Source organism: Carettochelys insculpta, chromosome 2 (genome assembly GCF_033958435.1).
Source record: "Carettochelys insculpta isolate YL-2023 chromosome 2, ASM3395843v1, whole genome shotgun sequence".
NCBI lineage: Eukaryota > Metazoa > Chordata > Testudines > Carettochelyidae > Carettochelys > Carettochelys insculpta.
Window position 1 is genome coordinate 29813527 of NC_134138.1, and position 15736 is coordinate 29829262.

General features: G+C 39.3%; 1 protein-coding gene across 2 annotated transcripts in view; it reads left to right on the forward strand.

The window, feature by feature from the left end:
* EXT1 (exostosin glycosyltransferase 1) overlaps positions 1 to 15736 on the forward strand; it is a 259522-nt gene that overhangs the window by 206028 nt on the left and 37758 nt on the right. For both annotated transcript variants that reach the window (XM_074986740.1, XM_074986742.1), the window contains exon 2: positions 15190 to 15283. In XM_074986740.1, the coding sequence (XP_074842841.1) occupies positions 15190 to 15283 (94 nt within the window). The remainder of the gene's footprint in view (positions 1 to 15189; positions 15284 to 15736) is intronic.

Below are 15736 nucleotides of genomic sequence, written 5' to 3' on the forward strand. Positions count from 1 at the left end.
ACATAGATAAATGTGTGCGCAAGTGTTTGCCCATTCAGAGCTGCTGGGCTGTCCATCCAGTACCTTGAGAAGCACTAAATATGAAAAAAAGGTTATAAAGGACAAAGATTCATGTTCAAAGGAAATACACACTGGTATTGTCTATGACATTGTTATTAATACAACAGTGATCACAGTGTCTAAATATCAATGTGTTTGAAGCTGCCCCTGATGGTTTGGAGGAAGAACTTGGGAGGAGCGAGGGAAAAAGTTAATATTACTACTCATATATTATAACTTCTTTACAGAGGTGGTGTCAAATGACACATTCAAGGAATGTTTGCTAAGAGTTTTGACAGCCAGTAGACAGTCATGACTATGCTGGGACAGGTTCAGGTGTCACTTTGGAGGGATATTTTAAATTTTGAAGAATTCTCATGAAGCTGGGGCTGAACGTTCTTTGAATTTCTTAGGGGAAGATGCTGATAAAATAAGTGATGTCCATAAGAATGCCAGAGAGAAGAATATTATTGAAATATACCAATTGTGTCAGATCAGGGAGAGAAGACAAGGTAGGCAAAGCAGCAAGAGGAGGCAGAGTTGATGGATACTAAATTCAGCACACTTGAGACACTTGTGGATCTCACAGCTATCTAGGTATCCAGACATGAGGAAGGATGCTGACTCCATTGCTTCACATCTGGCTGGCTCCTTGCCAAAGATGTCTTGATTGAAAGCTAGAAAATGTGATAGGAAGCAAGGTGTAAGAGAAGACAGTCACAATTGTAAAGTATGATTGAAGAGGTAAGACCTTCTTCCCTCTTTAAAACTCAGGTAAACTATCTCTCAGCCTTTCTCTCTTCCCCTTCCCGTACCAAAATATTAACCTATATGGAGAAAATAGTTTCAGGAAGAGTTACTCAGTGCAAAGGATAATAAATCCCCTGAAGATGTTACCTGTAAATTATAAAGTCTCAATATGTTTCAGTGAAAAAATTGGCTGGATTTCTAGGCAAGGATCAGAGATGTGTAAGAGGCAGGGGAAGGAATAGAATAGAATACTGTACATAAGAATATCTTGTTAAGTCTATTGATTTTTGTGCTGGTCCCTGGATTTCCTAACTTGTCCCTTCTATGTTCACACATTAACCAACGACTCCTGGAGCTGTTTAGTTAATCTATGAAAAATACACCTAGCATCGTAGTTCTACACAGTGCCTTATGGATATGTAAGAGGATAGGTCTCTTCCCAAGAGTTCACAATCTAATTCAATGAAGTGTTCATGATAAAAGATCAGGCAGCAGGTTTTTACATTCTGAACCATTTGTAGAATATTTTCAGAAAACATGCTGGTATCGGAAGCTCTTAAAGAAAATGCAAAGCGGTGTCACTTTAAAATTATTTTAATAGATTTCATAGAGTTTATGGCCAGAAGGAGCCATTATATCATCTATTTTGACCCTCTGTATTACATATAACCCTTTTAACATCTGTGTTGACCCCTCCAGCTTGTTTGTCTAATATATATCTTCTAGAAAGACATCCTGTCTTGATCGGAAAACATTGAGAGATATCCACTACTTTCTTTCGTATTTTGTCACAGTGGTTAATAACCTTTTTTTTTTTTTTTTTTTGGGTCTGGTTTCAACTTCTAGTCAGCCATTCTGGCCTTTCTCCTCTGGATTAAAAATTCTTTTAGTTCCTCTTTTTTCTGTGCTCATGAAGCTACTCATACATTGTAATCCAGGCACCTTTCAGTTAATCTATGTGATAAACAAAACAGATTAAGGTGGGTTTTTTGTTTGTTTGTTTGGGTTTTTTTAGATTTTTCACTGTAGATATTTTTTTCATGTGTCGCTTATCTCTGCATCCTCTCCAATTTTTAACATCCTTTAAAAATATGGACAGCAGAACTGGATGCCGTATTCCAGTATCTCCAATGCTGCAAATGGATGGAAGATCACTTCCTTACTCCTACTTACTGCTCTTCTGTTTATACGTCCAAGGTTACCCTTTTTGCCACAACATTGCACTAGTAGAGCTCATGTTGAGTTGCTTGTCCACTGTGATCCTAAATAATTTTCTATGTCACTGCTTTCCAGGATACAGTCCTGTTTGTCACTAAAGTATTACCATAGAATTTGGTTCACTCCATTTTATGGTCTCTTAGGCTATGTCTACATAGCAGCGTTATTTACAAATAGTCTATAATGAAAGAGATTTTTTTCGAAATAGCTTATTTCAAAATAGCACTCAGCTGTTTTGAAAGAGAACATCTAGACACAAAAGCCTATTTTGGATTAGAGTCCTTGGACACACTGTAGCATATTTCAAGATAGCTGCCAGAACAGCCACTGTTCTGAATTATCTTTTTCGGAATAGGTGCTATTCCTCGTAGAATGAGGTTAACCAAATTCAAAATAAGCTGCCTGCTATTTGGAAATAATTTCAAAGTAGTAGTTGTGTAAATACTCGCAAAGTTATTTCAGAATATATGCCCTTATTCTGTGTGTGTGTGTGTGTGTGTGTGTGTGTGTGTGTGTGTGTGTGTGTGTGTGTGTGTGTGTGTGTGTGTGTGTGTGTGTGTGTGTAAAATACAACTGTGTTACACAAGGCCATTCAAAAAAATCCTGCACCTTTTTAGGCTCAGATATCAGCAAAAATTGCTGACATGCCTGAAGTGTGAGATGAAGAGCTCCAGTAGGAAGAACCTGTGTCAAAAGCCATCTGGAAGAGTAAATTCAGGAAGAACATCTGCTTGAAACTTTGTGGAGATAGCTGGCAGTCTAATTTACTGCCCCTCGGGGAAATGGTATACAAAACCCAGACTCAGCTAGGAATTCTACGGTATATACACAACCAGCACAGAACGATAGTGTTGTTGGTTATAAAGTTATTATGTAAAGGAGCTTCATTTACAGATCTCTTCATACATGAGACCTTTGCTGTTCTCACCCCCTGGATTTTTTTTTGAAGTGTAATAGTATGTTACATTCAGTATGCTGGAAGACTTTTCAAAATAATGTGACTATGTAACCAATGCCCCCTTAGCAGGTTGCATTTTATCTTCAGTTGGTAGAGTACCGTCCTACTACAGTCAGTATTTCTAGACTTTTGTTCACTTATTGGCCTTTAACATTTATCAGAGTTATTTTAGTACATGGTCAGTCTAGCGGCTGCCACCCCTTTGTCTAATTTGATAGTCGTTAAGATCTCAAATTGTTCTTCATGGAATTTATTCAGTGCTTTTACAAAATACATCTGATTTTGTTCCTCCTTTAGATTTGTGAAAGTGCATTGAATGTCTATTTCCTATTCAAATTGTCAGCCTGACAGTGAAGTGAGATGTACCTTCTCCCATTAGCTTCTAACGGGAAATGCCGAAGTTGGAGCATAAAGAAAATAGAAATTTCTTTCCAGGTGACTCCAGGTCTTCTCTGGGAGTGATCCAGTAAGGGCCTATAGGAAATATGTGACTATAAGCAATAGCAGTTCTGCAGCGATGTGTCCTATGGTGTCTCAGATCCTAGGGATGGAGTCTCAGGAAGAATTGATGTGTAGGTGTGCTCCACCTACTGGTTGAATTGCATAATTGCAGATATACATGGTAAAGTTCTTATTAATGTAACTCCAGAGTTAATACAGGTTGTTTTGCTGTCCAGAACAGTAAAACAGGTGAAAGCGTACAGCTGATCTGATCTCTGTTCCTTACTTTGGCTAACTGTTAGCCTAAATTTTCTTTCTAAGCATGCCTCACAAAATCTCTTGTGATGAAAGATTAATCAGGGCGTGAGACTCCTACCTCCAAAAGCAAGAATCCTTTCTTGTCTGCACAATCCAATAAATAATTCTGAGACAAAAGAATTTGTTGTTTTTTCTAAAAAAAAAAAATAATTGTTTTAAAATGACATACAGGTCCCTTTGTTAATAAATGTTTTATGTCCTCGCTGCTGTGCCTGAATAGCTTACATCAATAATGTATTAGCGTGCAGACCAGACTTAGCACATTCACGCACACACTGCCCAGCAGGATAGAAATGCTAAAAGGTTAAGGCTCAATCCTGCACAGTGCTGAGCACTTTGAGCTTTAATGGAAGCCAGGAGGATTGAGAGCACCTTCAGCATCTTGTTAATAGCACTGACACTATGATGAGGCATTTGCTTGTCACAGTGCCGATATTCACTGTTAGCAGGTGTGTTGTTTCATGTGGACTCTTCAATCATAATGAAAAACAGGTTCTCAGGATTGCATAAACTGCAATGTAGCATCACCAGTCAGTACTTGTCAAAGGCCTTACTTTGCATGCCTAATAAGGTCTTTCCTGAATAGCTTGATTAATCTGGTTTGGGCTGTGTCCATTATTCTATTAGCCCTGCCTTATAAAGTGGGGGTCTAGTAATTTGGGGGAAATAGCGTGTGAGGTTTTGTGCACGCATGCATGTTTTCTAAATGTCAGAGCTGTTCACGTAGCCTGGGATCTGCAAATCTAGCTGTGCTTTCTTTGACTTATGTATCATCACCAGTAATAAAATTCTGCAGACCAACACTGTTGTCCGCTATACCCATGCAACCTGATTGACTTCAGTGAGGTTGCTCAGGTGCAACGTAAGGTACGAGTTGAAAACCATGAGGTAGAACACACATCCCTGCAAATGCAGCATAACTAACCATTGATGATGTGCAAGCACAAGAGATTCCAGCTCTGTCTCTCCAGGCTTTGTGCGCACAGGGTTAATAATAATAAAAATTTTATTTTTTATTTTGATGAGCCAGTGCATGAGGAGCAGATGTGCTGAGTTAAGAGGTGAAGTTTTTGTGCCATCATGGTTCAGCGCACAACTGCTCTTTAACTTTCCCTGGCATGGCTTGGTCCACTCTGATGTTAAGTGAACGGGGGTGGGGGGGGTAGGAGAGCCCAGTAGCTGTTGAAAAGGGCCTCGGTGGTATATTTGCTTCTCATAATTTTTCCAACTAAAACCGTTATTCTCTTCCTTTATAGAATAACCCCAGAGGAGCGTGGATGGGAGATTAATTTCCTAACTGAATTTTTCATCCCTCCACAGCCCACATTGATTTTGCAGAAGATGACCCTTAAAAAGTTTAGAAGATAAGCACCCAACATTATGGATGCTTCTCAAAATTGGCATGGGATCCAAATCAGTAAAGTGTTGAATCTGATCTTCAGAGGATAAAGGTGCCATTGTATTGTGCTTAATTATTATTATTATTATTATTATTTTATTATTAGAAAGCATGCTAAAGGGCATATTACTGTCCTGACATCTTACCGTAGACCTATTCTTCTACTGCTAGGAGTATGTGACCCTCCATTGGCCTTCATGCATTTCAGGAGACTAGAATTTTTAAGGATTTGGAAATGGATGTGATCGTGTACTTTAGCAGGAGAAGAGTTAGGCCAACAACGAATACTGGGCATTTCTGAAAACCCTACTCAGACAATGTGTATGCATGTGTGCATGCATCCAAATATGTAATGCAGCCAAAAAATACTTGCCTGTTATGCCAGAATGAATAGCATGCACTGTGGAACTGTGCACATTTGTGTTTGTTAGTGAGATAAAAAAACTTTCCTAATCTCTCTGCATGGATTTATCTGGTTAATTACTTCAGTAGCATTCATGTGAAACATAAGCGCTTGTAAGATATTAAAACCCAAGGAAAAAGCTAATGACTTTGTTTCAAAAGTGGCTTTTAAGAGACTAAATTAATGGGTTGTTCTTAATTGGCCATAATACTGTCTAAAAAAAGGCACCTTGATGAAATTTGACTCTCACTGCTGCATTGTTACAGTAGAGTTTATCTGGAGTATTAGCCAGTCAACAGCTTTAAAAACACTTTTGAAAGAGTCCATCCAAACACACAAAAGCGGATCAAAAGAGTGGTCTGCTCTTTCAAAAGAGAATGTCCACACAACCCCTGCTCTTGGAAAAGAGAATGTCCACACAACCCCTGCTCGTTCAAAAGAATGGGCCAGGGATCAAAAGATCAGTGCCCCATGAAGACTGCTCTTTTGAAAAACGGGCCCACGGAGCGTCTACACCCATTTTCTTTCAAAAGAAGCTTTCGAAAGACGGCGCTCTTGCTGAAATGGGAAAGGAAGAGTGATTTCGAAAGGAGTGTCTTGTTCTTTTGATTTACTTTCAAAAGAACGCTTTTTGTGTATAGTCGCCCCAATGGATCTTTCGAAAGAGCTCCCTTCTTTTGAAAAATCTTTTGGAAGGACCGACTATTGCAAATGCAGCCCAAAACTGCTGCCCAGAGAGTAACTGCTGTTCTAGTCAAAGGCAAATAGTCTGGTTCGCATGACCCTATAAGGCAACTGTTTTCTATTTGATAGTCCAAAGGATGTGCACGTTGTACACATGCCATAGATTTATAAAACAGTTTTGTATATTCATCAGAATGTCCTGTGCTGTAAATCATTAAACCACATTTGATTTAATAGACCATACTAATATTTTAATGGGTCCTGTATCAAAGTATTTTTATGTATAATATGGCACTGAATAGAGTGTAACTGTGCAGCTATTAAAGGCTGTAAAAAGCTATTTAAAACTCCTTAGTTTAGTTTCCATTTTAGCTGTACAGTATCCTTCATATTGTTATGGTGGATTCCAAACTACTTCCCCCACCCCCCGCCCCCGAGTTTTTCAGTTATTGTGATCTTTCATTTGAGGGCGGGATAGTTTGTACATGTTTAGGCATAAATATGATATAAATGTTTTCATCTTGAAATTAGTTGCTCAAAGGTGCAAAAGCTTTGTTTTCCATGACAGAGAGTAGAAAAGTTTTGCAGTGTTTGACAGAGCCACCTTACCTGTGTAGAATTCAAAGGCTCTTGGTAGCCATAGTTCTGCAGAGAATATAGAATCTTCATGTTACGCTACTATGGCTATGTGCATACCCTGGCATATTTTGGAAGCTTGCAGCGAGGGTACTATGGCTGGCTGATCCAGCGTTAATGAACCAGACTGAACGAAATACTCCAATGGCTGCCTTTCGGCACTTGGCAAGAAAATCCTTTTTATGTTAGTTTCAAGGTCGTCAGATATCATTATAGCCGTGTATTAAAAATTTCAAAGAAAGGAGGCAGTGTGTTTGATTTATAGAATAATTATCTAGCTTTAGCTCTAACTTGGCTTTGGCAGTGGTTTTGCAGGCACTCAAAAATTAAATCCATTTTTTATGGCACTACAAGGTATTATCTCACAGCAAATGATAATTAAACACCTGTGAAATCAATTAGCCCTTTAAGCAGGAAAAAAAAAGTTTTCCATTTATGTTTTTGCACCTCCAAACTTTTTCTAATTTCAAAACCAGCACTTGTGGACAGGGAAATAAACCATCAACCAATAGCATGCTGACTTTCAGAAAGAGCATCTCTAAATGTTGCTTAGCTTTAATCCGGATGCCTGCAGTTTGTGGTGAAGGCACTCTTCCAACTCAGATGCATTAGTCTAGAGAGCTTACTGTTAGGCAACGCTATCTGACACACAGTTGAGCTACAAAGGAAGTTATTCACATTGTGTTTTCAATGCCAAGTTTTACCTGACAGTTTACTTAAAAGCCCAGGTACCCTAATGGAAACCAGGCAACACGGCAATTGGTGTGATAGAATGGGTTTTTCTTCAGCATCTGTAGCCTGTGGTCGCCTGCATTATGAATTCACAGGCTGAATGCTGACCTATTGGTTAATAGCTGAAACTTAATACACTGGAAAAATAGGAAACACTGCCATTTAGCCCCATGCTATCATGTGTGTTCAACAACTCTCTTTGAGATGCTTTAACTGATCCAGATGCACCTTCTGGAAGATGCAGTGTGCTTCTATGGGGTTTACAGATCCAGAAAAGAAGCAGTGGATGTATTTGGTTGTGTGCCATTGCAGTTTTTGGCTTGCAAAAGAAAAGGCAGTGCTAGTCAGATCTGACATACCCAACAGAATGTGCTTGTTACTGCCAGGGTGGAAAGTTCCGGGCCAATGATGAGCTCCTGCATCCTCCAGGAAATATATTAAGTGTTGCACTTTTAAAATGTATACAGCTGGGCAAAGCTCTCACATAATGTTTTGGGCTCTGCTCCTATACTTTCAGATATGCTTTCCAGCTGGGATTTAAAGATGGATTTTACAAATGTATCCTAAATACTATGGGATGAAGATCAGGTTGTGTAGAAGGCAGGTCAGAGTGCTGGGTGTCAGGAATCCTGAGTTCTGTCTTGAATTCTGACAGACCCATGTTATGATGTAGAGCAGGTCATTGTGCGCCTCAGTTTTTCCATCTGTAAAATGGAGATGATAATGACTCATGGGAATGTTCTGAGACTTGCATAATAATTTACACAGTGCTATGTGATTGGAGCGTAAAATCCCGTTTAGTTGACTGGTTTAATGTTAAGTTTAACCAGTTAGTCAATGTAAATGGGGTGGGGCATAGGTGGGAGAGGGCTGCTCTGGCCAGGCTAGAGTGCCCACTCCCCACACTGCTTCCTGGCTGGGCCCACTGTGGACAAAAGGCTGCTGCAGCCCGGCTGGAGTGCCCCCTGCTGCCCGTGGCAGGTCCTGCAGGGTGGATCAACCCTTACTGATTAACCATTAACATTCCTGCCATGGGATTCGTGGCTGAGAGGTGCTAGGTAAGTATAAAGTGTTTATTTTATATGATTATATCAACTCTGTTCTTCGTCTAGACTGAAAATGCCCAACTTTGAGAAAGGTGTGGGAGTAACTGGAAAGAACTAAAGTTAAGAATTTTAAAAAATCAGTAATAATAGTGAAAATGGTTCCCAGGGTAGTTTATAATCTCTTTAAGTGTAGTGACAAGGGGAAATATTTAACCGCTAAGAAAGAATGCATGGCATGGCTCATTAGCCACTGCAGAGCCTCTGCAAACGGCTCATATTGTTTGGGGTAATGGTGAACTAGGAATTCCAAGCAGCTCTCTAATCCAAGCGATGATTGAGAAGGTCGGCACAACAAAAACAAAACAAAACAAAAAAGAGCCATGGGTTGGATCAAAAAGTTAAAATTGTCAGGCCTTTCTGCTGAGCAGGATTTCTCAATCTGATAATTGCCCACATGGCATTCTAGTGCTTACACCTTGCATGATAGATGGGGCCATGCATGTTTTCTCAGCTATGGGTGGTAGCAGGGAGGGGATATTTCAATTAGAGTGTGCATAAATTAGAACTGATTATAAATAGGGCTATTTGTTTGTACTGCCTATAAAGGTATTAGCTGTGAACATGGTTTACTTAATCATTGTGGAAGGGAACCCGAAAGATAGTAAAACACATGGCAGATCCTTATGGAGAATGTGAACCTTAGGTTAAATCTTTTTGTTTTAAAAACTCAGCCAACAATTTAAAGCCACATGCACTGTGTGTTAATTTTCTTAATGAGCAATCTAAGCCATGCACAAAATTGTCGCTAATAAGTTATGTCCACATGAAAGTGCAAAGTGAAGGAGCACATGAATGTGAACAACAAACTATGAACCCCTTCAGATCCAGTTCCTTGGTTATGGAATTCCTTCCCCTCAGAACTTGGGAGTACCCTGGACCAGCATCTGATGAAGTGAGTCTGTGCTCACGAAAGCTCATGCTCAAAATTTTCTGTTAGTCTGTAAGGTGCCACAGGACCCTTTGTTGCTGTTACAGATCCAGACTAACACGGCTACCCCTCCGATACCTGGAAATCAGCGTATGGAGCAAAATGGAAGACTCCTGTCTTTGCCAAAGCTCCCTATAGTATCAGTCCATGAAGATTAACTGACACTACTGTGCTAACAATAAGCAACAGAAATCGCATAGTGCCTAAGTAACAGTAATAACTAAAACACTGCCCATGCATGATAGCCACATAATGCATGGGGAAGAATAAAAGCTTTAAGCTTGGTTTACGGAATTTTTGTTGGCATTTCAGTTCACAGTGATGAGTAAATTAAAACATAGCTAGCTGGATAGACGAAAGCACGTGGATACTCTTAAGAAATCAGAGGGTGCCCCCATGAAACAAAAGTTGGGATTTCAGCGTTCAAGAAACCACAGTGGTAAACCAAACACATAACCCAAAAGTTCCCAGGATCTGCAAACGTTGCTGGCTAATGGCTATTCTTGAACAGTGCTGAAAGCAGATGAACCTGCCCGTTGCTAGAAAGAAGCTTAGCTCGATGGACTTATAAATATCATGAACAGCCACCCACATTGTATCCATACTTTATTGCAATTAAAGTGAGGGGCCTCTTGAGTAGATAAGCATTTCTGTCCTATGAAAGCATCAAACTTTCAGCCAATCCAAATATTACTTCATCAGGTCATCTTGGAGTTAATGCCAAAATCTCACTTAAAATTATATGTCAACTGGTAAGCTTTATATGAAAAGCTTAACTCATCCTTTATTGCCTGCACATACGTATCCAGTAAGTGGTCATTTTATAATATTGGCCAGTATCTAAATGAACACTTTCGATAATCTTAAATCTTCCACCTGAAAATATAGCATGGCATTGGTTAAACATCAATATAGCAAAAACCTGGGTTTGTGTATTTTTTCTTTTAATATTTTATCCTATTTCACCTCAATAAAGCAGATGCAAAAATAAGTCCTCTCTCCCAGCATTACCTTCCTACTTCTTCCACAGACTTTTTGGAGAATTCAGCTCACATATTATGTGTTGAATTCCTCTAGTTTGCCCCAGTCACTTCCACTTGTGGTTCTTTCTTCGCTCAATGAACTACTCAGCTCACCTCCGCATTGGGGAAACAGTGTTGGATACATTAGAGCATTATTTTCCTCATGGAAGAAATCTGTTGGACTGTGGGACTGTGGCTGTCTTCCCAGGGTAGATGAGAGAGTGGATGGGCACATGGTTGGGGTATTAGCATTTGGACTCTCAGTGCAGTGGTAGTGGGGAATGAACGCCATAGACATCAATAGCACTGTGTTAATTTGCTCGCATTGGGAATATGCTTTCCTGGTTTGTGGAAACCCAAGTTCAATTCCTGACCTACCGCAGTCACCCTTTGTGACCTCAAGCAAGTTGTGGACATGGAAAATATCCTGAATAAATCAAATGATGCTAAGACAAACTTTGTTAATTAATGAATTAAAGTTAATACCTTTAGTGCACCTTATATTAACAATGCGGGTTGTGACATGGTGTGTACCTTCTCTAGTAAATAGGAGGATTCTGATATACTTCTTCCCTTATCAGCCCTTTGAAGTTCACTAATGTGTTGCTTGTTAATTGGTCCATGTAGACCTTGGTAGTGTGTACTAAAGGTGCCTGGTGTGCTTTCACAAAGTACTTTTTCAAACAGCACAGCATTAAAATGCAACAGCAGGATCTTTATGTTCCGTGTAAGGCACAACAGGGTTGTGTGCTTCAGAAATCACACCACCATAGAGTACATTACCCTTCTGTGTAGAAAAGTCTGTCCGTGCCTCAGTTTCCCATCTTTAAAATGGGGATAATAATATTCCTCTATCTCACAGAGCTGTTGTGATGATGAGTCCACTGAAGATTATGAGGCATTCAAATATTATGGTAATAGGAACCGAGTAATATCTAGCTAGATATGCAGACCTCAGTGGGTTGTGAGTCAAATTTGCAGTCAACGTTACTCAAACGAGCTGCAAGAGTGTGAATGCATTGTTTCCTTTACTTTATATTATATGATTATTCTTACAGCAAAATGACTGACCAAATATTCAATACTGGTTAATGATATAGTAAAAACACCCTGTTTGGTTAATAATTTAGATTAATTAAGAATTGAATAACAGTCTTTTAATACCATGAGCTGCACAAAGCTGCAGGAGACATATTAAAGAATCACTTGCAGCTCCTGAACCTCAATCTGAGTGTCATTGAGCTAATGCTCTGGACCTAGGATTGACTGATATTGTAACATGTCTTCCCATCTCTGATTTCTCGCATTCCATCTTTTAGTCAAAGGGGGAATTTACCATTCCAGTATGCCAAGCACTTACATGTATATTGAACTTCAAGCATATGAGCAATCACATTAACACATATGACTGTTCCCAAACTTAAAAAATTAGATGTTTGCTTCCAGTTGTAGCCCCGGAGATTCTCTGGTGATAAAATGCTTTTTCATCGCCTCCCCGGCAAGGTGACAGATGACTCTTCCCTCCCCCACAAAACAACATTTTAAACCCTGTGCAGAGTTTCTTGTAGAAAAGAGAGGGCTATTTGAGTGTCTGAAACTGTAGTCCTTTTGTTTTTTCCGTCGCTTCTCAGCTCCATCCTCTTCAGTGGAAATGTTTCGGTGTCTGTTGTTTTGTAGTTTGCTCTGTGGATGGTTGTGGCTGCTGCATGTCTGAGCTTTTGCTCTGTGAGACTTTGAGGCCATATTATGCAGAAAAGGACCTGGTGAAAGGGCTTTGCTAGTATAATCACCTCACACTTTCAAATAGTTTCAAAAGACAAATAAGTGTATGTGTCACAGTGTATGCTAAGCTCGTTCTTGGTGCCAGGTGTTGATCACATTCATATATTCTTTTGTGGTTATTGTTGCTGCTTGTTTTACTCCCTTTCAGCTTCTGAATCTTGACCTAGCATTTCTAGAAATACATTGCAGTTAACCAGAATCTTTGAACTGTAGGTAAATTTATCTCATTTATAATACTTTTGTGACTTTTGTGTTTTTGTCAAAAGAGCATAACAGCATGAAGAAAATAATACATTAAGTAATCTCTGTTGCAATCTACTGAGAAGTAGTACTTTTATATAGTGGTGTTTCACATTTCCAGATATACTGGTATGTGATCTGTACCTAAACATCTCATGTGCATGGTGTATTATGTACAATTTTAGTACAGATCTTAAATTATGTGCTGTTTTAGTACAGAGGTTGTGTTAAAAATACTGAGCCGCAGTTTGTGTAAATTTGCATGTCTACATTGCCTTCAACATTTCATAGGAGTAAGTGATGGCAGCATTTTAATATGCCATGTCTGAGGCATTCAAAGAAACAGATTCTTAATCCCAAAGTGTCATCTGATATGTTTTAAATTGGAAATCATTCCTTTGCTGCTGCTATTAAAAATCATATTGAGCCACTTTAAAATATGGACGTTGAAATCCAAGTGAAATTTCTTCATGATAAGACTCTGGTGCAATTCATTAACTGTAGCATGAATTTTATTTATGGGTATGTTACTGTACAAGGATTCTTCCCATATTACATTTGTAGAGTATCCCTTGAACGGAATGGAAACACATACATCAAAGTTAGGATAAGGTCTTCCGTGTGTGTCTATAGCCAGGCTGTTTATGAGATGAGCAATTAATTACAGGGGAGACAATAAAAAACACAAATGGCACCTATTGACTTTGAGCAGGAGATGGCAATCTAATTCCTTTTTGTGCCTTTGAAAATCTTCTCTCATATCAACAAATCAGTTGTAAAAAAAGGTGCACAATGTGAAAATTTGCTGGCCTGTTCAGGCCTCCTCATTTTCACTGTTCTCATTTCCTTCTCTCTTTTGTGTTGTCATTTTGCATTTGACGTTTTGTGGTGCTTGTTGCAGTCCAGGTTATTAACAAGATTTTAAAGTTTTAGCTAGCTAATGATGAGGACAAATGACTGAAATATTCCAAGGCTACAGGGGATTCTATTTTTGGTATTTATTAAATTTTCCTGTCATAGGATATATACTGACAGTGATGAGTGTTAGACCTCTTGCAATGTGAAAAATGAACATTTTAAATATGGCAATACTTTTATTCCAGCTTCCTAACAGTTTCCTCCATGTGCTGCATCACTGCAGGCTGTTGAGCTGGGACTTCACTGCCAATCAATATTCTGTGTTGAGAACAAGAAATTGGTGCCACTCAGTGCAAAAATATAGAACCAAATTGGAAACCTGTGGTTTTTTTTTAAAAAAGTCCACTTTGAAGTCTATTTTGTAGTTTTTAATTAGTGCAACAAGAGGTTTTTATTTTACTCTCCGTGAAGATAATCTTAATCCATTCACAGCGACCTTTTCTTGTGGAAATTAGTTGTACGCACTTGTTTAAGCAAATGGGCCTTCCGAAGATCTCTTCCTAATGACAAGGTTTATAACTGAAAATTGGCTTACTCCCATCTGCCTGCCCTGTGTAGCTCTGGACTTAAATATAGATATATGTTTATCTTCTATCTGTATACATACAAAAAAAAAGGGCCTGCAGGCCATGATTAAATTAGATTACCAGAGTTAGAAAATTTCAGTGTCACATGTTACTGTCAGAGTAGCTACTGTCAAAGTAGCACCTGTCTCCAGAGAGCCGGTAACTCTTGAGAAATGAGGGGTATTTAATCTTGATCCTTTTGTCTCAGACCCAGCAGGCTTGCAGGGTCAGCACCATTTACAGTCCCATAGGTTTCCATTAATATAGAAGTACAATTAGCTAATAACTGGCTTGAAACTGTTAGGATTTGATGTGTGTTTTTCGTAAATGGTTTTGAGGTGATTGATGGAATTGGAACAAAAACAGTAGTATCTAGCTTAAAGCTTTAATTTTGAGGATCAGAGGTCATTGGAGCTCTATAGTTAAATTATCAAAGTTTGTTTCTATGCTTTTTTCTTTAGCTTATTTCCCCTTCCTCCTCCTTTCCACCCCCACAATCACAGCTGATGACCCTTTTTATTATTTCTTGATTGATTAGGAAAGATTTGGTTTGTACAGCTGAATATTCATGTATTTTTTTTATAAGGCTCTTGCTCAGACATGAACAAGTTAGAGCTTGCTTGTGAATAAATCTGGTTCACTACATGCAGAATTTTGAAACCCTGTTTTCATGAACACAGGAGGACTTAATTTTCTATATTTTCCTCTTCGACTCAAAGCACCTCCATAGATAATTTAAAACTATAAAACATGCATGTATATTCATAACAATGATATAGATTATTTTGAAGGTAAAATCCCTTTCACCTATTGATTGCCCTTCCATTGCAAACAAAAAAGAAATGTGGGTGTGGAGGGGGAATGGAAGATGGGGAATAAAAACAGAGAGAGAAAAAAGTTTAACCTGCTGGTGAACATACAGGTATGGGCTTGGTTGGAGATGGGTTTATCCAGATGTGTATCAGGATGTGTATCAGGAGTTACTTTAGGACTTGTCGTTAATCTGATTTCTCTTTCTTATCTCTCTCCATCCACCCTGTTTCTTTTAGGTATGATTATCGTGAAATGCTGCACAATGCCACTTTCTGTCTGGTTCCCCGTGGCCGCAGGCTTGGATCCTTCAGGTTTCTGGAGGCGCTGCAGGTAAAAGCTGGGGATTAAACCTTTGACTGTGCTGGTTAGAATTCAGCTGGTGAGATCAAGAGATGGTGTTCAGGGATGTGTTTAATTTCCCCAGTGGGCCATAATCCACATTGCAAAAGCCTCTCTTTATGCTTCTGGAGCAATCGGCGGCTTCTTAGCAGGAAGGCTTGACACTGAGCTCATCTGAAGCCTGAATTGCATTACCTCCATGAAGAGGGTTTCCGGCTCGCGGTAGAGGAGGCAAAGTCAGATTTGTTGAGAGCAGTTGTTTGCCCAGCTGAGTCCAGATTCCCGGGGGAGACCCTGACCTGTTCTAGCAAGTCCAGGGGCAATAAAAATAGCTTATTTGCTTTCTGAAGCAAACTTGCCTACACATTGTGTGCTGTGCTACCTACTGAATGTGCATGTGATGGTTCTGTTCTGCTACCTCCCGTCTGACAGTAAGGCAGCAAG